This window comes from Chlorocebus sabaeus, chromosome 22, assembly GCF_047675955.1.
Source record: "Chlorocebus sabaeus isolate Y175 chromosome 22, mChlSab1.0.hap1, whole genome shotgun sequence".
Taxonomy (NCBI): Eukaryota; Metazoa; Chordata; class Mammalia; order Primates; family Cercopithecidae; genus Chlorocebus; species Chlorocebus sabaeus.
The window spans coordinates 90459744-90482658 of NC_132925.1; the positions used below are offsets into that span (position 1 = coordinate 90459744).

The window sequence follows — 22915 nt, forward strand, 5'->3', positions numbered from 1 at the left end:
ACTAAAAATACAAAAAATTAGCTGGGGGTGGTGGCAGACACCTATAGTTCCAGCTACTCGGGAGGCTGAGGCAGGAGAATGGTGTGAAATCGGGAGGCAGAGCTTGCAGTGAGCCGAGATTGCGCCACTGCACTCCAGCCTGGGCAACAGAGCGAGACTCCCTCTCAGAAAAAAAAAAAAAAGGCCGGGCACGGTGGTTCAAGCCTGTAATCCCAGCACTTTGGGAGGCCAAGATGGGTGGATCACGAGGTCAGGAGATCGAGACCATCCTGGCTAACACGGTGAAACCCCGTCTCTACTAAAAATACAAAAAAAATTAGCCGGGAGTGGTGGCGGGCGCCTGTAGTCCCAGCTACTCGGGAGGCTGAAGCAGGAGAATGGTGTGAACCCGGGAGGTGCAGATCGCAGTGAGCTGAGATTCGGCCACTGCACTCCAGCCTGGGCAACAGAGCGAGACTCCATCTCAAAAAAAAAAAAAAAAAAGAAGCAGTTGGTTAAGGAATAAGCTGATAGCGGGTAGGCAGGCAGGGAGTATAGTGTGTGAGGTCCTGAGATGGGAAGGTGGCATTATTTACTGAGTTGGCAACAGGAGGAACAGGTTTTGGGGGTAGGTGGATGTTTTCAGATTCAGATGTATTGCATTAGACATCCAGACAGAGGTATCTGGAGCAGGCAGTTACATGAGGCACAGAAGAGGAGAATGTTTAAAGGCAATGGTCTAGCCACGGGAGCAGTAGCCACTGGAGAGGATGAGGTCACTTGGGGTAAGTGTCATGAAAAAGATTAGGGGACCTGGGACTGAGGTGTATAGATGCACAATCCTTCCAGATTAGATGGCAGAGAGAAATAGCTGGGGAGGAACAAGGTTGGAGCAAGGAGCCAAAGGAAGGGACAGTTCCTAAAGAATAGTTAAGGCCGGGCGTGGTGGCTCAAGACTGTAATCCCAGCACTTTGGGAAGCCGAGACGGGCGGATCACGAGATCAGGAGATCAAGACCATCCTGGCTAACACGGTGAAAACCCGTCTCTACTAAAAAATACAAAAAACTAGCCGGGCAAGGTCGCGGGCTCCTGTAGTCCCAGCTACTCAGGAGGCTGAGGCAGGAGAATGGCGTAAACCCAGAAGGCAGAGCTTGCAGTGAGCTGAGATCCGGCCACTGCACTCCAGCCTGGGGGACAGAGCGAGGCTCCGTCTCAAAAAAAAAATAGTTGGAACCCATGCTTCTGGACTGCCTGCAGTCTCAGAGGGCAGCTGGAACCAAAGCTAGAAAGCCATGTGTCTAGGAGGTACCAGGTCCTATTCTAGGAGATGAATATACAGTGCCCAGGAGTCACCCAGGTACTTGTGAAAATACATATTCCACAGCCCACCTCCAGAGATGCTGAAGTGGAAAGTCTAGGGACCTAAGGTCCTACTCAGTGTTCTACCAGCTGGACCTGTGAGAAGAGACATCCCACTTCAACTCTCCCCTTTCCCATACAGCGTCAGTGTGGCCTATGCCACACTCTCAGGTTAGGCTAAAGGATGGGCACCCAGAACTTTCCAACAGCCTCTAACTTCTTCTCTCCAGGATGCTTGGTGATTCACCCCTCCTTGCCCCGTGCCACCCCGACCCCCTCAGTTTATGCCTTGGGCTACCAGTGAAGGGAACTTTTTTGGTTTCCCCTGAAATTACTCAGCTTCAGTAAAGGGAACTTCTGAACTCCCAGTATGCCTGATCCTGGCTGGGGAACATTCCTCCTCAGACTTTAAGCTGTATGCCTCCTCTCTCAACTAGAAGTCGTTTCTTTTTTTTTTTTTTTTTTTTTTTTTTTTGAGAGGGAGTCTTGCTCTGTTGCCCAGGTTAGAATACAGTGGCGCAATCTCAGCTCACTCGAACCTCTGTCTCCAGGTTCAAGAGATTCTCCTGCCTCAGCCTCCTGAGTACCTGGGACTACAGGCGCCCGCCACAACACCCAGCTAATTTTTTTGTATTTTTAGTAGAGGCAGGGTTTTACCATATTGGCCAGGCTGGTCTTGAACTCCTGATTTCAAATGATCCACCCAACTGGGCCTCCAAAAGTGCTGGGATACAGGCATGAGCAACCGTCCCTGGCTAGTCCTTTCGAACTCTCTCTTCTCCAGGAAGTTTCAGAGTAAAGCCAGTTAGGACTTCACTATCTTCCCCCAACACACACAGACACACTCTCACACATACACATTCTTTTCATTCAACCATGCAACTGCTACTGCTCTGACGGGTACCCACCCCACCCCATTGTGAATCAGCAGCTCAAATGAACAAGTAAAAGACCAAAAATCACATTCACCCTGTGAAGTCCTGGCTTTAAAAGCAGAAATGGTGGGCCGCGCGCGGTGGCTCAAGCCTGTAATCCCAGCACTTTGGGAGGCCGAGACGGGCGGATCACGAGATCAGGAGATCGAGACCATCCTGGCTAACACGGTGAAACCCCGTCTCTACTAAAAAATACAAAAAACTAGCCGGGCGAGGTGGCGGGCGCCTGTAGTCCCAGCTACTCGGGAGGCTGAGGCAGGAGAATGGCGTGAACCCGGGAGGCGGAGCTTGCAGTGAGCTGAGATCTGGCCACTGCACTCCAGCCTGGGCGACAGAGTGAGACTCTGTCTCAAAAAAAAAAAAAAAAAAAAGCAGAAATGGCTGCAGAGCATTGTTTGCACAGAAAACACATACAGCATTTAGGCCACTGACCTAGGTTCAGAAACTTCCATTTCAGCAGTTCTTGCAGAATGGCTGCTTTTAGGTTTTTTTTCAAACATTAAATCTGATAAAATTAGGTCAGGCATTTCTTGCACAATTAGCAGTTGATCAAATGACTTCCTTATTCTGACTCAGTGTAGTCCTATAAACAACATTTAAAACAAGTTTATTTTCAGGCTCAGTGCAGTGGCTCACACCTATAATCCAAGCACTTTGGGAGGCTAAAATGGGCAGATTGTTTGAGCTCAGGAGTTTGAGAACAGCCTGGGCAACATGGCGAAACACTGTTTCTACAAAAAAAATACTGGCCAGTCGCGGTGGCTCATGCTTGTAATCCCAGCACTTTGGGAGGCAAAGGCGGGTGGATCACGAGGTCAGGAGTCCAGCCTATATGGTGAAACCCCGTCTCTACTAAAAATACAAAAATTAGCTGGGCATGGTGGCGCATGCCTATAGTCCCAGCTGCTCTGAAGGCTGAGGCAGGAGAATCGCTTGAACCCGAGAGGTGGAGGTTGCAGTGAGCTGAGATTGTGCCACTGCACTCCAGCCTGGGTGATAGAGCAAGACTCTGTCTCAAAAAAAAAAAAAAAAAAAAAAAAGGCCGGGCGCGGTGGCTCAAGCCTGTAATCCCAGCACTTTGGGAGGCCGAGACGGGCGGATCACGAGGTCAGGAGATCAAGACCATCCTGGCTAACCCGGTGAAACCCCGTCTCTACTAAAAAATACAAAAATCTAGCCGGGCGAGGTGGCGGGCGCCTGTAGTCCCAGCTACTCGGGAGGCTGAGGCAGGAGAATGGCGTGAACCCGGGAGGCGGAGCTTGCAGTGAGCTGAGATCCGGCCACTGCACTCCAGCCTGGGCGACAGAGCGAGACTCCGCCTCAAAAAAAAAAAAAAAAAAAAAAAGAGCCAAGGTTGGTGGCACATGACTGTGGTCCCAGTTACTTGGGCAGCTGAGGTCAGAGGATTGCTTAAGCCCAGGAGGTCGAGGCTGCAGTCAGCCATGATTGCGCCACTGTACTCCAGCCAGGGAGACAGAGTGAGACCCTGTCTCAAAATAAATAAAATAAGTTTATTTTCAGAAAAGCATTCCTGGCCTGATAAGTCTAATAAATCTCTTACATTTTAACTTTTGGATAAGATAGAGTAAAAAGCACTGGTTAAAGATTTTCCCAAGGGGCTAGGCATGGTTGCATGCACCTGTGGTTCCATCTACTCAGGAGGTTGAGGTGGGGGAATCACTTGAGCCCAGAGGGTCAAGGCTGCAGTAAACTGAGATTGTGCCACTTCACACCAGTCTGTATAACTCCAGTCTGGGCTGTCTCAAAACAAACAAACAAACAAACAAACAACCCCCCAAAAAACCAACCTGGCCAACAAGGTGAAACCTTGTCTCTATGAAAAAATACAAAAATTAGCCGAGTGTGAGGCAGGCGGATCATTTGAGGTCGGGAGTTTGAGACCAACCTGGCCAACATGGTCAAACCCCATCTCTACTAAGAATACAAAAATTAGGTGGGCATGATGGTGTGCTCCTGTAATCCCAGCTACTTGGGAGGCTGAGGTAAGAGAATTGCTTGAATCTGGGAGATGGAGGTTACAGAAGCCAAGATTGTTCCACTGCACTCCAGCCTAGGCAACAGAGTGAGACTCTATCTCAAAAACAAAAACAAGGCCGGGCGCGGTGGCTCAAGCCTGTAATCCCAGCACTTTGGGAGGCCGAGACGGGCGGATCACAAGATCAGGAGATCAAGACCATCCTGGCTAACACAGTGAAACCCCATCTCTACTAAAAAATACAAAAAACGAGCCAGGCAAGGTGGCGGGCGCCTGTAGTCCCAGCTACTCGGGAGGCTGAGGCAGGAGAAGGGCGTAAACCCAGGAGGCGGAGCTTGCAGTGAGCTGAGATCCGGCCACTGCACTCCAGCCTGGGGGACAGAGCGAGGCTCCGTCTCAAAAACAAAAAAACAAAAACAAAATTAGCTGGGCATAGTGGCATGTGCCTGTAGTCCCAGCTACTTGGGAGGCTGAGGTGGGTGAATTGCTTGAACCCAGGAGGCGGGGGTTGCAGTGAGCTGAGATAGTGCCACTGCCCTCCAACCTAGGCGACAGAGAGAGACCCTGTCTCAAAAAACAAAAAAACAAAACAAAACAAAAAAATTTCCCAAGAAAACACAGCATGAGTTTATAAAGAGCAGGCCATGATCCCTGTCAGAGTACTCTGAATTGACATGTTTTTGTTATTGTACTCATCAAGTAAGGGGAAGAGTATGCATTCACATACAGGTGTGACACACCTGGGCAGGCACTAAAATAAAGCCCAGCTCCAGCCAGCCACAGAAATTAATGGGTATTGCCTCACATCAGACACTGATTGATTGGGAGCTGAGGGGGAAAAATGTCAGAAGTCCTTGTACAAGGAATGAGGTCTCATAGGCCTTGGCCCTGAAATGGTGTAATTCTCACTGCCTCTCAGTGAGGCTATGTACAGAGATATTGCTGATCTCTACTCAATAGTCATTCCCAAGTCTTTCCTCCTGGCTGGCTGGCAGAATCTACTTTCCTGCTGTCAAGATAGGGGCAGGTGACCTAATTGGCTACAAAGAGATGCAGAGGCTCCTGGGAAAGCCCCCATGATCCCAGGGAACAGCAGAAGGGAATGTTCCTCTCTCCCTTCTCACTGGTGAGTGTTCTTGAGGGTACCCAGAGTTCTGGGAGCAAGACAACCACGTTGGAGATTTGAAGGCAAAGAACTAGAAGGCCCTGGAGAAACAAACTGATGTCTTTCAGCTTTGACCTTCCCAAGAACTCAACTCCAGACGTGTCATGTGAAAAAACAAGAACCACCAAATGGGTGGACCAATTGCTGCTGGGGATTCTGTTAGCTGTATCTAGAAGCATTGAGACTGACATGACATGACAGTGGTGTGTTGGGCAGGGGTACTAGGCAACTTGTTGCCCGTAACTGGCCGGCAGAATATTTTCCTAGCCAGCCTTACCTGTTGTAAAGGTAAGGGCAAGTGACCTGATCTTGGCTGTGAAGAGACACAGAGGCTCCAGGGAGACCCACTCTTAGTGCCCCTCCCAGGTCCAGTGTAGTTGTGGCCCTCAAGACCAGTAGAGGAGACCATAAAGCAAGCCCACTTGATCCAAATTCCTAGAGGTCTAGCAGCATTCAGGAGCATGTGTAGCTCACCCTCAGTAGTGACCTACAGTTCTGAAGACCACCTGGTTTCATGGGAGGCAAGTGAAGGGAATCTAAATCTCCCTGCAGCAGAATACCCCAGTCACCTTTGTCCCCAGCATGTGACTGTGTGTGTATGCGTGTACCTGTGTGTGAATCTAAAGTCCTGGTTTCAGGCTGGGTGCAGTGGCTCACGCCTATAATCCCAGCACTTTGGGAGGTTGAGGCGGGTGGATCAGGAGTTCAAGACCAGCCTGGCCAACATCCAACATGGCAAAACCACTTATCTTTTTCTTTTTTTTTTTTTGGAGTTTTGCTCTTGTTACCCAGGCTGGAGTGCACTGGCGTGATCTCAGCTCACTGCAACCTCCGCCTCCTGGGTTCAAGTGATTCTCCTGCCTCAGGCTCCCGAGTAGCTGGGATTACAGGCATCTGCCACCACGCCTGGCTAATTTTTTGTATTTTTAGTAGAGATGGAATTTCACCATGTTGGCCAGGCTGGTCTTAAACTCCTGACCTCAGGTGATCCAATCGCCTCGGCCTCCCAAAGTTAATAGGGTTACAGGTGTGAGCCACCACGCCTGGCCCGGTGAAACCACATCTCTACAAAAAATACGAAAAAAAAATTAGCTGTGTGTGGTGGCACGTGCCTGTAGTCCCAACTACTGGGGAGGCCGAGGCTTGAGAATTGCTTGAACCCAGGAAGTGGAGGTTGCAGTGAGCCAAGATCACGCCACCGCACTCCAACCTGGGAGACAAAGTGAGACTCTGTCACACACACACACATAAAATAGTAATAAAAAAAAGTTGGCAGCGTGGGGTGGCTCACACCTGTAATCCCAGCACTTTGGGAGGCCGAGGCAGGCAGATCATGAGGTCAGGAGATCGAGACCATCTTGGCTAACACAGTGAAACCCCATCTCTACTAAAAATAAAAATAAAAAGAATTAGCCGGGCATGGTAGCGGGCACCTGTAGTCCCAGCTACTCAGGAGACTGAGGCAGGCAGGAGAATGGTGTGAACCCAGGAGACAGAGCTTGCAGTGAGCCAAGATCACGCCACTGCACTCCAGCCTGGGCGACAGAGCAAGACTGTCTCAAAAATAAATAAATAAAAAAAAAAAAGAAATAAAGTCCTGGTCTCCTGAGCATCCTTTGTGGATGTCATCACACAGCCCCAAAGGCCAAAGGGAATATTAAGTATGCCTTTGCTTTCTACACTAGTTGCTTAAGTTTTCTTCCCAGAGAAGTATCTGCAAGCATGACCCTTCATGTTCTTGTGACACTTTTTTTTTTTTGAGACAGAGTTTCACTCTATCACCCAGGCTGGAGTGCAGTGATGCGATCTCGGCTCACTGCAAGCTCCGCCTCCCGAGTTCACACCATTCTCCTGCCTCAGCTTCCCAAGTAGCTGGGACTACAGGCGCCTGCTACCACGCCTGGCTAATCTTTTTGTATTTTTAGTAGAGACAGGGTTTCACCATGTTAGCCAGGATGCTCTCGATCTTCTGACCTCATGATCTGTCCACCTCAGCCTCCCAAAGTCTGGGATTCCAGGCGTGAACTACTGCACCCGGCCCTTGTGACACTTTTGTCACACAGCATACAACACTGTATTACATATGTAACCATCCTCCATCCCTAACCACACTGTGAACCCCTGGAGGGTAGGGACCATGAGCACATAATACTCAAGTACTATTAGTCCAGTGAAGAAATGACTAATAGCTGGATAATTCTTTCTTTCATTTATGCAAGAAATGCCTACTGAGAATTTGCACTGTAGAAAGGGCAAAGGATACACGCAAGTTAACATTAAATACTGGTTCGTGGTTAAGACAGTGATGGTAATAGAATTACAAGAAGAATACAAGACACTGGCGGCACCTGGGCCCAGGCTGCCACACCCTCTGCCCAAAGAGGGCTGGCCATCAACACAAGTGGCATAACCAGAATGGAATCTGTCCATTGGCACAACTCCCCCGTATAAAAAAAGTGATCCCACTTCCTCTCTGTGAGACTTGTTCCGCAATAACCTAATCCTTATATAACAGAAGTTAGAAATCACTGAGAAGACATTTAATTCTTCTAAAGCATACTTCTAGAGTCTTTTTCTTTTCACAGTCCCCTGGGCAGGTTAAGGAGGCACAGGTGAGACGGAACCAAAAACATTTCTCCCCTGCTGCCACCTCCAATGAAAGTATGTCTAATATTTGTGAATACTGCCATGTGTGCTCTGTTAGTGCTGGTCAAGTGTGGACCAAGAATAACTTGGGAGAGCCAAGTCCTGTCATGTGTAGAGAAAACTGCGGTAGCAGCTAAGACAAAAACTTTATGATTCGGAATCAAATAAAGCTTAAAGGCCAGGTGCGGTGGTTCAGCCTGTAATCCCAGCACTTTGGGAGGCCAAGGCGGGTGGATCACCTGACGTCAGGAGTTCAGGAACAGCCTGGCCAACATGGTGAAACCCCGTTTCTACTAAAAATACAAAAATCAGCCAGGCGCAGTAGCAGGTGCCTGTAATACCAGCTACTAGGGAGGCTGAGGCAGGAGAATCCCTTGAACCCAGGAGGTAGAGGTGGCAGTGAGCCGAGATGATACCACTGCATTCCAGGCTGGGCGACAGAGTAAGATCTTGTCTCAAAAAAAAAAAAAAAAAAAGCTTAAAGTTCACACACCCAGACATTATTCATTTTTTTTTTTTTTTTTTTTTTTTTTTGAGACAGAGTTTTGCTCTTGTTGCCCAGGCTGAAGTGCAGTGGCATGATCTTGGCTCACCGCAACTTCCGCCTTCTGGGTTCAAGCAATTCTCCTGCCTCAGCCTCCCAAGTAGGTGGGACTATAGGAATGCACCACCATGCCCAGTTAATTTTGTATTTTCAATAGAGACTGAGTTTCACCATGTTGGTCAGGCTGGTCTCAAACCCCTGACCTCAGGTGAACCACCTGCCTTGGCCTCCCAAAGTGCTGGGATTACATGCGTGAGCCACTGTGCGTGGCCCAACATTATGAATCTTTAATTAGACATCACAGTCCAAGATCAACCAGTATGTGACCAATAAGCCAGGTTTTCCTCTAGTTCCCTTCCTGATTTTTCTTCTGTTCTTGTGGCCCAAGGTCCTCTGGTAATGGATGGATTGTCCACTTCTGGGATCTTGGTGTCCTACCGGGCCTACGGGGTCTCTCTCGGATAAAGTGGCTCAACATAGAACACAGCCCTGGGGCCAAGGTATCTCCTGAGCTGAATCAGTCACTCTTGTCATCTCTTCCCGGGTCCCTAGGTCACTACCACAACAGGAACACGGAGGCAGATGTTCATTGTTTCCAGTTCTCTTTTTTATTTTTGAGACAGGATCTTGCTCTGTCACCCACGCTGGAGTGCAGTGGCACGATCATAGGATCACAGCTCTCTGCAACTTCAAACTCCTGGGCTAAAAAGGTCCTCCCGCCTTGGCCTACTTAATAGCTAGGATTACAGGTGCACGTCACCATGCCAGGCTAATTATTTTATTTTAATTTTAAAATTTTTAATTTTTTTTTCCTTTCTTTGAGATGAGGTTTTGCTCTCATTGCCCAGGCTAGAGGGCTGTGGCATGATCTTGGCTCACTGCAACCTCCACCTCCTGGGTTCAAGTGATTTTCCTGCCTCAGTCTCCCAAGTAGCTGGGATTACAGGCGAGCACCACCATGCCCAGCTAATTTCTGTGTTTTTAGTAGAGACTGGGTTTCACTAGGTTGGCCAGGCTGGTCTCAAATTCCTGACCTCAAGTGACCCACCCACCTCAGCCTACCAAAATGCTGGGACTGCAGGTGTAAGCCACCATGCCTGGCCTCGTTTTTTTTTTTTTTTTTTTTTTTTTTTTGCCTCCCAAGTAGGTGAGACTACAGAGTGAGATTCTGTCTCAAAAAACAAAACAAAACAAAACAAAAGCGGCTCAGCACAGTGGCTCACATGTGTAATCTCAACACTTTGGGAGGAAGAGGTGGACAGAGCGCTTGAGCCCTGGGGGGCAGGGCAGAAGTTGCAGTGAGCCAAGATTGTGCCACTGCACTCCAGCGGGGGTGACAGAATGAGACCCTGTTTCAAAAACAAACAGGCCGGGCGCAGTGGCTCAAGCCTATAATCCCAGCACTTTGGGAGGCCAAGATGGGTGGATCATGAGGTCAGAAGATCGAGACCATCCTGGTTAACACGGTGAAACCCCGTTTCTACTAAAAAATACAAAAAACTAGCAGGGCAAGGTGGTGGGTGCCTGTAGTCCCAGCTACTCGGGAGGCTGAGGCAGGAGAATGGTGTAAACCCGGGAGGCGGAGCTTGCAGTGAGCTGAGATCCGGCCACTGCACTCCAGCCTGGGGGACACAGCGAGACCCCGTCTCAAAAAAAAACAAAAACAAAAAACCCACCATTTATTTCTTTATTTATTGAGACAGAGTTTTGCTCTTGTTGCCCAGGCTGGCATGCAATGGCATTATCCTGGCTCACTGCAACCTCTGGCTCATCGAAACCTTTGCCTCCCATGTTCCAGCGATTCTCCTGCCTCAGCCTTCAGAGTAGCTGGGATTACAGGCGCATGCCACCACACCTAGCTAATTTTTGTATTTTTAGTAGAGATGGGGTTTCACCATGTTGGTCAGGCTGGTCTCAATCTCCTGACCTCGTGATCCACCTGCCTTGGCCTCTTAAAGTGCTGGGATTACAGGCATGAGCCACCGTGCCTGGCCACACCCACCATTTAAATAAAATGTTTACAAGCTAACAACGTTTAAAGACTTTGTAAATAATGGTGACCTTGCAGTCCGGGCACGGTGGCCCCTGACTGGAATCCTAGCACTTGGGAGGCCAAGGAGGGAGGATCACTTGAGGCCAGGAGTTCAAGACCAGCCTGAGCAACATGGTGAAACCCCATCTATACTAGAAATACAAAAATTAGCTAGGCCTGGTGATGCAGACCAGTAGTCCCAGCTACTTGGGAAGTTGAGGTAGGAGGATCACTTGAGCCCAATAGGTCGAGGCTGCAAGTGAGCTATGATTACACCACAAAAAAAAAAAAAAAAAAAAAGGTGACCTTCTACCTACTATGGCTTTCTTTTTTTTTTTTTTTTTTTTTTGAGACAGAGTCTCGCTCTGTCGCCCAGGCTGGAGTGCAATGGCGCAATCTCTGCTTACTGCAAGCTCCACCTCCGGGGTTCACGCCCTTCTCCTGCCTCAGCCTCCCTGAGTAGCTGGGACTACAGGTGCCCGCCACCATGCCCGACCAATTTTTTTTTGTATTTTTAGTAGAGAGGGGGTTTCACCTGTGTTAGCCAGGATGGTCTTGATCTCCTGACCTCTTGATCCGCCCACCTCGGTCTCCCAAAGTGCTGGGATTACAGGCATGAGCCACCGCGACCGCCCCTAACTATGGCTTTCACTTTATTCTTCACATTTCAACTACCAGCACTTTGTAATCTTTTATTTGTTTATTTATTTTTCCATGCAAATACCCAGATATCAAGAAGAATATTTTGCAATCCTAATATTAATTTTTAAGGAACTACCAATAATTAATGCGCTATTTTTATAGCTATTAAAAGCACTAAATTCCTAACTTAAAAACATTTTCCAAATTTTTCATTTTTATAATTAGGTTTTGTCCCCTTTTCTTTTCTTTTTTTTTTTTTTTGAGAGGGAGTCTCGCTCTGTCGCTCAGGCTGGAGTGCAGTGGCCGGATCTCAGCTCACTGCAAGCTCCGCCCCCCGGGTTTGCCATTCTCCTGCCTCAGCCTCCCGAGTAGCTGGGACTACAGGCGCCCGCCACCTTGCCTGGCTCGTTTTTTGTATTTTTTAGTAGAGACGGGGTTTCACTGTGTTAGCCAGGATGGTCTCAATCTCCTGACCTCGTGATCCGCCCGTCTCGGCCTCCCAAAGTGCTGGGATTACAGGCTTGAGCCACTGCGCCCGGCCAGGTTTTGTCCCCTTTTCTAGTGGTGCTGAGGACTTGTCCTACTTGTCCTCCTTAAGACTGCCATAAATGGTGTAGGAGAAACTGCTAAAAAAAGAAGAGGGAAGCAGACACCCTGAAATGTAGATTCTGAACCAATGTCAGTAACCAACTTTTTTTTTTTTTTTTTGAGACAGAGTCTCACTCTGTCACCCAGCCTGGAGTGCAGTAGTGCAATCTTGACTCACTGCTACCTCCATCTCCTGGGTTCAAGTGATTCTCCTACCTCAGCCTCCTGAGTAGCTGGGATTACAGGTGCCCGCCACCATGCCCAGCTAATTTTTGCATTTTTAGTAACGACAGGGTTTCACCACATCGGCCAGGCTGGTCTCGAACTCCTGACTTCAGGTGATCCACCTGCCTCGGCCTTCCAAAGCCAAAGTGCTGGGATTACAGGCCTGAGCCACCGTGCCCGGCCCCAACTTTCTTTTTCCATAAATAACAGGACTAAAGGTAGTGTTTCTTTTTTGATAACATTTGTAAGAGTTTCAGCTGGGCACGGTGGCACACACCTTTAATCCCAACACTTTGGGAGGCTGAGGCTGGTGGATCATGAGGTCAGGAGTTTGAGACCAGCCTGCCCAAGATGGTGAAACCTATCTCTACTAAAAATACAAAAATTAGCCAGGCGTGGTGGTGCACGCCTGTAATTCTAGCTACTCAAGAGGCTGAGGCAGGAGAACCGCTTGATCCAGGGAGGCAGAGGTTGCAGTGAGCTCGGATTGCCCCACTGCACTCCAGCCTGGGGGACTGAGCGAGACTCCATCTCAGAAAAAACAACAAAACGAAACAAAACAAAACAGAAGAGTTTCAAAGAACTTTCATAGAAGGGGACTTGTTAGGGTTGGCTCTGCAGATGTAGAATCATCATGTGGTGGTAACTCTTATCTACAGGGGATTAATTGCTATGTGGTTATTTGAGGCAGTTTTAATTCCACATTTACATTCCCCTACTAATCTACCCAACTGCCAAGAGGCCTTTCTTATCAGATGGTGTGTGATGGATGTCCCAGGGAGTGCAAATTAATTTCAGTTGGCCAAACACAACATAAAAATAGTAAATCTGTTCAAATGACCTACCATATTTTCACTGGGCCAGTTCCCCTTCCTTCACCCCTGACACAAAACATAGCTCATCTTTTCAACAGGAATAGGGTAGAAAAATAAGAATGAAAACATAAAATAGACATGGCTCATCTGTTTCTCCTCTTCTCCCTCACAGCCACCTCCATAGTGAGAGGGTCCTAATGGTTCTGTGTCTGAGTTACACCATCGTGGGCGTGAAGCACCCTCAGTCATTTTGTCTCTGCTCCAAAACTTCCTACAATGCCTGCCTGCCTTTTAAGGCAGGATATATGGTCTGTCTGGCCTCCTTTCTAGCTTTAGATCCCCTTAGGTTGTAGTAGTGTTGTAGTGCCCGGCTCAACTGGCCTAATCCCCACTCTCTGATACTGTCCTGCCTGTTCCAGAAATTCTCTTCTGGTCCCTTGAGTCTCCCCTCCTGTTACATGCATCCTCATCTTTATTCTGCCAGCATTTTTTTTCAATACCACACTCAAATGTTACTCAAGTCAAAGGTTTCCTATGAGAGCGGGGGTTGTGCCTGGTGTTCTACAGCCTTTGGTTCACACCCTTTTTTTTGTTTTTTTTTTAGAGGGGGTCTCGCTCTGTTGCCCAGGCTGGAGTACAGTGGTGCAATCTTGGCTCACTGCAACCTCCACCTCCTGGGTTCAAGCAATTCTTCTGCCTCTGCCTCCCAAGTAGCTCAGACTATAGACATGCGCCACCACGCCTGGCTAACTGTTTTTTGTATTTTTGGTAGAGATGGGGTTTCACCATATTAGCCATGCTGGTCTCGAACTCCTAACCTCGTGATCTGCCCGCCTTGGCTTCCCAAAGTCCTGGGATTACAAGCATGAACTACCGTGCCGGGCGACCAGCACTTTTTTTTTTTTTTGAGAGGACATTTCCGTCTCCACGTTGGTCAGGCTGGTCTCGAACTCCCGACCTCAGGTGATCTGCCTGCCTCGGCCTCCCAAAGTGCTAGGATTACAGGCATGAGCCACCGCGCCTAGCCGCTTCACACCCCTTATTTGTATTTACTGTTTTTTTGAGACAGGGTCTCACTTTGCCGTCCAGTCTCGAGAGAAGTGGCACCATCTCGACTCACTGCAACTTCGACCTCCTGGGCTCAAGGGATCCTCCTACCTCAGCCTCCCGAGTACCTGGGACCACAGATGCGCGCCACCTCCCGGCTAATTTTTTTAGAGACAGGATTTCGCCATGTTGCCAAGGCTAGTCTCTAACTCCTGGGCTAAAGCTATCCTCCCGCCTCAGCCTTCCAAAGTGCTGGGACGACAGGCTTGAACCGCCGCACCCGGCCCGGTTCACACCCTTTAATTGCACTTACCACATACTGCTAGGCATTGAGGTTATTTCTGAAACATCTCTACTCTTCCACTAGATTCTATGAGGGCAGGAACTAGGTCTTATTTTTCTCTGAGGACAAGAACTGTTAGACAAGTGTATGGAGACTCATCTAGGCCTGACTTCCTCTTTCCTCTGGGTTTATTTCTCCCTCCAGGAAAAGGGCTGTGTGTTTGTGTGAGCGGGGCGACTGGCGAACACAGTGTTCAGGACGTTGTATCTTGTTCCAGGAACTAAGTACATGCCTGGGTAACTAATGTGGAATACCTCTCCTTCCCCTGTTGCTATCGCCACTCTGTGGCTGCTTGGCAAGTAGCTCAGTATGAAGAGCTGACGGAATTCTCCGGTGGGCCAGGTGGCTCTGGCGTCCAGATTGTTTAAGGCGACTGTTAATAACTACAGCACACCGTTCAGTCTTGGTCCCAAGGCGCTGATGCACGTGGTACTTCCCGAAATCCCTGTAGGGCCGCTGGAGCAGGAGCCCGGATCCCACGTTTGGGCAGCTGACTCGCCTAAGGCCTCCAGCTGAAAGCGGAATGGCAGGGGTGAGAATGAACAGACCTAACTACGGGGCTTCTCGCACCTGGCCTGCATTTATTTAGGACCAGGATAACCTCGAAGGCCGGGCTAGGGTGCCCGATGGGTCGTGGGCTTGCTGTCTGACTCCCTGAGATCGGCGGGCTGAACAGAGCTTCCGAGTGTAGCGCCATCCTGAGCAGAGGAAGGGGCGCCCGACGGCCGCGTAGCGGGCGGCAGGGCGGGAGGAAGTAGCAGCTGCTGCTCCCCGCCCACCCCTCTCGCATCTGCCTTTTCGCTCCACTGTTTGCCGGTGAGCGAAGTGGCGCGAGACTGGAGGCGATAAAAGACAGCTGCTGCAGGAGTCGAAGGCCGCGGCACGAGGTGGGGCAGGGGCGGGCACGCGAGCGAGCGAGCGTGCGTGCGTGCGTGGGCGCGGTCTATAGCACGCCGCGCGCCGGGCGGATGTCCGGGCCGGCTGGGCCGGGGCCGCGGACGAGATGGCGGAAGGTGGAGGCTGCCGTGAGCGACCGGATGCGGAGACTCAGAAGTCGGAGCTTGGAGCCTTAATGAGGACCACACTCCAACGCGGCGCGCAGTGGTGAGCATCCGGCTCGCTCTTCCTCTGTGCAGAACCAGGGGCCGAGTGTCTGGCCCTTAGGCCAGCCCCCTTTTTCTCGGCTACAGTAGGGGCTGGGCAAGGATGGTATGTAGTGACCCTGGAAGATTAGCCTGACACCTGCCCCTCGGGAGAACTCCAGGATCAGCTCTGGGAAAGCGCAGGCGGGGCCTGAGGGTCGCCTCGGCTCATTTGGAGCCCCAGTGGGTGGGCCCGGCGGGGGCCAGGGGGATGGATGTGGAGAAGGGGAATGTTGGCGGGGACCCTGAGGGTGGGGAGAGCCCTTTACCATGTGGACTCGCCGTGTGACCTTGGGCGAAGGTGTCACAGACCTGGATTCCTCACTGTTAAAACCAGGATAGCAATATTTGGCTCTCCGCCCTCAGTGGGTTGAGTCGAAAATCAGAAGTACTTTGTAACTTGTAAACTGCCAACAGATGTCAAGGTCAGAAGCTGAACAAATGTCTGAGAGCCCCAGATTATTTTGGTAGCAAGTGTCAAAAATATTTGTAGCAGCAGTATCTCGGAGTGGGAGAGGGGGATAGCCTAGGTCCTGGAGCTAGATAGAAGATGAAGAGTCCAGAATTTAGAAGACCCAGGCTGAGTTACTGGGCATCTTAACAGATTGTTTGGTGGAGGGGACAATACTTTGTACTACTGGAGAGATTCCTGGGTGGTATTATTGTGTAGTAGAAAAACTAAGGCTAGATTTTGCATTTAGTATGATTGAGTGTTACCCATCTTGTTTTTTTGTTTGTTTTTTTGAGACAGAGTTTCACTCTTATTGCCCAAGCTGGAGTGCAGTGGCGCCATCTCGGCTCACGACAACTTCCGTCTCCCGGGTTCAAGGATTCTCCTGCCTCAGCCTCCCGAGTAGCTCGGATTACAGGCTCACGCCACCATGCCCAGCTAATTTTTTGTATTTTTAGTAGAGACCGGGTTTCACCATGCTAGGCAGGCTGGTCTCGAACTCCTGACCTTGTGATCCAGCCGCCTCTGCCTCCCATTACAGGTGGGAGCCACCGTGCCCGGCCCGAGTGTTACCCATCTTTAAGAAACCATTGTTGTGATGACCTACAGAGGAATTGAGCGGGAGGATAGAAAAATTGGGGTTATGAGGAGTACAGATAACAGCTTATGTATTCACCTTGAGCTAGCCAGTTTGTGAAAGTCAGAGTAAACAGGTACTTTTTTTGTGGGTTTTTTTTTTTTTTTTATGAGGAATTTCGCTCTTGTTGCCCAGGCTGGCGTGCAATGGTGTAATCTCGGCTCACAGCAACCTCCGCCTCCAGGGTTCAAGTGATTCTCCTGCCTCAGCCTCCCCAGTAGCTAGGATTACAGGCATGCGCCACTACGCCCAGCTAATTTTTTTTTGTATTTTTAGTAGAGACAGGGTTTCTCCGTTTTGGTCAGGCTTGTCTCAAACTCCTGACCTCAAGTGATTCACCCGCCTTGGCCTCCCAAAGTGCTGGGATTATAGGCAGGAGATACCATGCCCGGCCTAGCAGAAGTACTTCTCAAGTTAACCTGTATAGGGCTCATAAAGAATACTCAGCAGAAGCAGAGGAAGTTTAAGACTAAAATCATACAGTAAAATTGTATGGAAGGTATTGCTCAAGGGATTTGGAAGAAAAATAGCATTTTCGAGACGGATGTGTTTATGGATCCTTGTGACCTCTGGGAAGTTGCCTGAACTCCTCTCACATTTGTTGGTTATACAATTTTAAGGATGCACCAATATAATTGTTGATGCTTTGTTGCTCCACAGAGATTCTGTTTTAATTGTAAAACAGCATAGTGATACTTTTTTTTTTTTTTTTTTTTGAGACGGAGTCTCGCTGTGTTGCCAGGCTGGAGGAGTGCAGTGGCATGATCTCAGCTCGCTGCAATCTCTGCCTTCCGGGTTCAAGCGATTCTCCTGCTTCAGCCTCCCTAGTAACTGAGATTATAGGCACGCACCACCACGCCCAGCTAATTTTTGTGTTTTTAGTAGAGACGGGGTTTCACCATGTTGGCCAGGATGGTCTTGATCTCCTGACCTCGTGGTCCACCTGCCTCAGCTTCCCAAAGTGTTGGGATTACAGACATGAGCCACCTCTCCCAGCCAGCATAGTGATACTTTAAAAATATAAATAGGTCTGGCACAGTGTCTCATGTCTGTAATCCCAGCACTTTGGGAGGCTGAGGCAGGAAGATCACTTGAGGCCAGGAGTTCAAGATCAGCCTGGGCAACATAGCAAGACCTAGCCTCTACAAAATAAAAATAAAAAAATAAATTAGCCAGGCATGGTGATATGTACCTATAGTCATAGCTACTCAGAGGCTGAGGCAGGAGGATCACTTGAGCCCAGGAGTTTGAGGCTACAGAGAGCTATGATTGTGCCACTGCACTGTAGTCTGGGTGACCCTCTCTCTAAGGAAATAAATAGATAAAGTACCACATTTGCTTACATTTAAGTAAAAAAGTGGTAAGTTGAATATGAAGCACAACTTAATGCTTTTTGACAAGATGAACATACCTAAGTGCTGTTATATGTACATGTGTATGTGTATATTTATATATGTACACGCATGTTATATACTTTTTTTTTTGAGACAGGTTTTTATTCCTGTCACCCAGGCTAGAATGCAATGGCGTGATCTCAGCTCATTGCAACTTCTGTCTCCCGGGTTCAAGTGATTCTTGTGCCTCAGCCTCCCAAGCAGCTGGGACTACAGGCATGTGCCACCACACTCAGCTAATTTTTGTATTTTTAGTAGACGGGGTTTGTTGCCCAGGCTGGTCTTGAACTCCTGAGCTCAAGTGACCATCCGCCTCAGCCTCCCAAAGTGTTGGGATTATAGGTGTGAGCCACTGTGCCTGGCCTTGTGTGTACATTTTTGGAATTCATTTGGTCCTTAAAAGAAAACTGAAGTGGATGGTGTTTCTAACCCATTTTCAGAAAGAGCATTAGTTTAGTGCTGTTCATGTCAAGTAAAACAGTGTAACCAAACTGTCTGCCTGGACCGGGACCTCTATAAAGATCATTATGAAATTAATGACTTGTGGTAGGGTGCGGTGGCTCACGCCTGTAATCCCAGCAATTTGGGAGGCTGAGGTGGGCAAATTACCTGAGGTCAGGAGTTTGAGACCATCCTGACCAACATGGAGAAACCCTGTCTCTACTAAAAATACGAAATTAGCCGGGCGTGGTGGCACACACGTGTAATCCCAGCTACGGGAGGCTGAGGCAGGAGAATCGCTTGGACCCGGGAAGTGGAGGTTGCGGAGAGCCGAGATCACACTGTTGCAGTCCAGCGTGGGTGACGAGAGAAACTCTGTCTCAAAAAAAAAGGCCAGGCACTGTAATCCCAGCACTTTGGGAGGCCGAAGTGGGTGGATCACCTGAGGTCAGGAGTTCGAGACCAGCCTGCCCAATATGGTGAAACCCCATCTTTACTAAAAATACAAAAATTAGCTGGGTGTGGTGGTGGGCGCCTGTAATCCCAGTTAGTTGGGAGACTGAGGCAGGAGAATCATTGGAACCCAGGAGGCAGAGGTTGCAGTGAGCCAAGATCATGCCACTGCACTCCAGCCTGGGCGACAGAACAAGACTCGGTCTCAAAAAAAAAAAAGAAAGTATCGGTCTCAAAAAAAAAAGAGACTCCATTTAAGTAAGCATTTTGAAGCCACTTGTTTTCTTTCTTTTATTCACTCTTTGAACAATCATTTCACTTAATGGATGCATACCCTGGGGCCAGACTCTCTGTGCCATGTGGGGCCTAGGCCCTGCTCCTGCTCTTGTGACAGTGTTTTTTAGTGGGGATTGCATATGCCTCAAGTGGAAGGACCATAAAAAAGATTAAGGAAGCAGCTGCAGACATTTATAATCTCAGCTTTTCTGCTACAGTAAATTTTTGTCTCTCTCTCTAGGTATCTTATTGACAGCCGGTGGTTCAAGCAGTGGAAGAAGTATGTGGGCTTTGACAGCTGGGACATGTACAATGTGGGCGAACATAACCTATTTCCTGGCCCAATAGACAACTCTGGGCTATTTTCAGGTATAGTAAATGTTGCTTTTCCAGCTAAACATTCACCTGGGCAGTGGCCTGATACTATGTGCATCTATAACATGGACATTGTGAACTTTCCTAGTGTGAGGAGATAGAAACAAGTATCCTCAATTTGCATCTATAGCAGAAGTCTTTGCAAACCCTTAATGAGAAGTTAAGCTACTTTTATTCCTTTAAATTAACTGCGTCTCATAAGAGCATGCTTCTAACATTTTAACTATCTCTCTTTGCAAATTAGTTCTGCTAGCTATTTCACATTTTAAGTTAGTATATGGAATTGAAAGAAATAGGATGTCATTTTGAAATTATATCTAAAATTTAAGAACCAGAATTTTTGTTACCTTTGCAGTGGAACAAATTATAAACCTGTGAACTTTCAACAGGAATTCCTGTGATGGCTGTTTTTATCATATAACTAGTGTGAGGCGAGGTCGAAGGTCAGTAGACAGAGTAGACTGTAGTCAGCTCCCAATGAGAACTGTGGGAAAACTGACATGTAACACACTAGAACTTTGCTTGCACTTGTACATGCACTGAGATGACAGAGTCAGCTTTTCCCAGGCTTTCTTCTGCCTGACTTCTGACCTCTTTATAGTCATGATAGAGGTGATCTATCATGGTGTCAAAAATCAGGGCAGTGCCAGGCCTGGTGTCTCTGCCTGTAATCTCAGCACTTTGGGAGGCCGTGGCAGGTGGATCACCTGAGGTCAGGAGTTCAAGACCAGCCTGGCCAACATGGTGAAACCCCATCTCTACCATGTTGCCTAGGCTGGTCTTGAGTTCCTGGGCTCAAGCTATCTTCCTGCCTCAGCCTCTTTAGTCGCTGAGACTATAGTGTTCTATCACTCTCAGCTGTTTTTTAAGTTTTTTGGTAGAGACAGGGTCTTGCTATGTTGCCCAGGCTGGTTGAACTCCTGGCCTCAAGCCATCCTGCCACCTTGGCTTCCCAGAGTGTTGGTGTGAGCCATCGTGCCTGGCCTAACTTGGATATTTTTAAAAATGAGCAATGCTTCAGCTCATACCTTGTTTTAGGAGAGGTCATGATATAAACAATATCATTTACTTTGTTTCCTGAAATAGGTCAGATGGTGGCACTATGCCACGAAGTTGCCCTAAGGAATCATTTCATTATGTTCACATTTTGTTCTTTTTCTCATTTTTATGAAATGGAGAATTCTTAAGGTTTTAAATTCAGGTATACTTTGGCTTGTTGTGCTTTGCTTTATTATATGTTGCAGGTAGTGCATTTTTAGCAAATTATCTAGGTATTTGGCAGCCCTGCCTTGAAAATCTGTCAGTGCCATTTTTACAACAGCATGTGCTCACTTCATGTCTCTGTTATCACATTTTGGTAATTCTCAAAATACTTCAGAGTTTTTCATTATTATTTGTTATGGTGATCAGTGATCAGGGAGCTTTCTTTTTCTTTTTTTTTTTTTTTTTTTTGAGATGGAGTTTTGCTCTTGTTGTCTAGGCAGGAGTGCAGTGGCACAATCTTGGCTCTTGGCAACCTCCGCCTCTTGGGTTCAAGCAATTCTCCTGCCTCAGCCTCCCGAGTAGCTGGGACTACAGGCATGTGTCACCATGCCCGGCTAATTTTGTATTTTTAGTAGAGTTGGTCAAGCTGGTCTTGAACTCCCGACCTCAGGTGATCTGCCCACCTCAGCCTCCCAAAGTGCTGGGATTAAAGGTGTGAGACACCGCGCCCAACGAACAGGGATCTTTCATGTTGCTATTGTAATTGTTTTGGGGCATCATGAAGGAAGCCCATGTAAGACAGCGAACTTATTGTGTGTATTGTCACTGCTTCACCAACCAGCCATTCCATCTCTCTCTCTCCTCAGGCTTTGCTATTGCCTGAGACACAATGATATGGAAATTAGGCAGCTTAGTAACCCTAACAACACCTTCTAAATGTTAAAGTGAAAAGGAGAATTGCATATCTCTCACTTCAAATCAAAGCTAGAAATGATTTGAGTTTGGCAAAGGAAGCCGAAATAGGTTGTAAGCGAGGCCTCTTGTGCCATATAGCTAGCCAAGTTGTGAATGTAAATGTGAACCTCCAGGACTTAAGTGATCCTCCCACCTCAGCCTCCTGAGTAGCTAGGATTACAGGTGCTTGCCAGCATGTGTGGCTCATTTTTGTATATTTTTGTATGTGTTTTTTTTTTTTTTGTAGAGATGGGTTTTTTTCATGTTGCCTGGGAGATGGAGGAACCCAGGAAATGGTGGTTTCAGTGAGCTGAGATTGCGCCACTGCACTCCAGCTTGGGTGACAGAAGTGAGACTGCATCTCAAAAAAATAAAAAGTGCTACTCTAGTGAACACATGAATGATAAGAGACTGAAACAGCCTTATTGCTGATATGGAGAAAGTTGTTTATTCATTTATTTTTTTTTGAGACAAGGTGCCACCTTGTCTCAAGAAAAAAAAGGTAGCTACTGCTACCTCATGCAGTAGCACAATCATGGCTCACTACAACCTTGACCTTTCCAGGCTCAGGTGATCCTCCCACCTTAGCCTCCCAAGTAACTGGAACTACAGGTGCCACCACCACACCCGACTAATTATTGTATTTTTTGCGGAGATTTTTTGTAGGTTTTGTCACGTTGCTCAGGCTGGTCTTGAATTCCTGGGCTCAAGCGATCCTCCCACCTTGACGTCCCAGAGTGCTAGGATCACAGGTGTGTCACTGTGCCCGGCCTAAACAACAGATTTTGTTTTATTTTATTTTTATTTATTATTATTTTTTGGAGACAGAGCCTCACCATGGGGTTTCACCATGTTGGCCAGTCTCATCTGACACTCCTGACCTCAAGTGATCCGCCTGCCTCGGCCTCTCAAAGTGCTGGGATTACAGGCATGAGCCACTGTGCCTGGCCTAAACCACAGATTTTAAATGTAGACAAGACACCCTTCTATTGGGAAGATGCCATCCATCTACCTCTTTGCTAGCTAGAGGGGAAAAGTCAGTGCCTGGGTTCAGAGCCCCCCGAACTTTCTTTTGGTTTTTTTTGAGAGAGGGTCTTGCCCTGTCACCCAGGCTGTAGTGTGTGATCACAGCTCACTGCAGCCTTAACCTCCTGGGCTCAAGTGATCCTCCCACCTCAGCCTCCTGGGTAGCTAGGACTACAGGTGCTTGCCACCATGCCTGGCTGATTTTTATATGTATATATATATATTTTTTGTAAGACAGAGTGTCGCTCTGTCCAGGCTGGAGTGCAATGGCATGATCTTGGCTTACTGCAACCTCCACCTCCTGGATTCAAGCTATTCTCCTGCCTCAGCCTCCCAAGTGGCTAGGATTACAGGTACCCGCCACCACGCCCAGCTGATTTTTTTTTTTTTTTTTGTATTTTTAATAAAGATGGGGTTTCAGCATGTTGGCCAGTCTGGTCTTAAACTCCTGACCTCAGGTGATC

At 48.2% G+C, this 22915-nt stretch overlaps 1 protein-coding gene across 9 annotated transcripts in view; it reads left to right on the forward strand.

The window, feature by feature from the left end:
- The first annotated feature begins 15266 nt into the window (after positions 1–15266).
- The window catches only part of USP4 (ubiquitin specific peptidase 4), a 66768-nt gene continuing 59119 nt past the window's right edge, over positions 15267–22915 (forward strand). For 3 of the 9 annotated variants that reach the window (XM_007984210.3, XM_007984211.3, XM_073010188.1), the window contains exons 1-2: positions 15272–15422; positions 19354–19481. In XM_007984210.3, coding sequence (XP_007982401.1) covers positions 15322–15422; positions 19354–19481 — 229 coding nt within the window. In that variant the 5' untranslated portion in view covers positions 15272–15321. The other 6 variants (XM_073010183.1, XM_073010184.1, XM_038003924.2 and 3 more) reach the window with 5 other exon arrangements.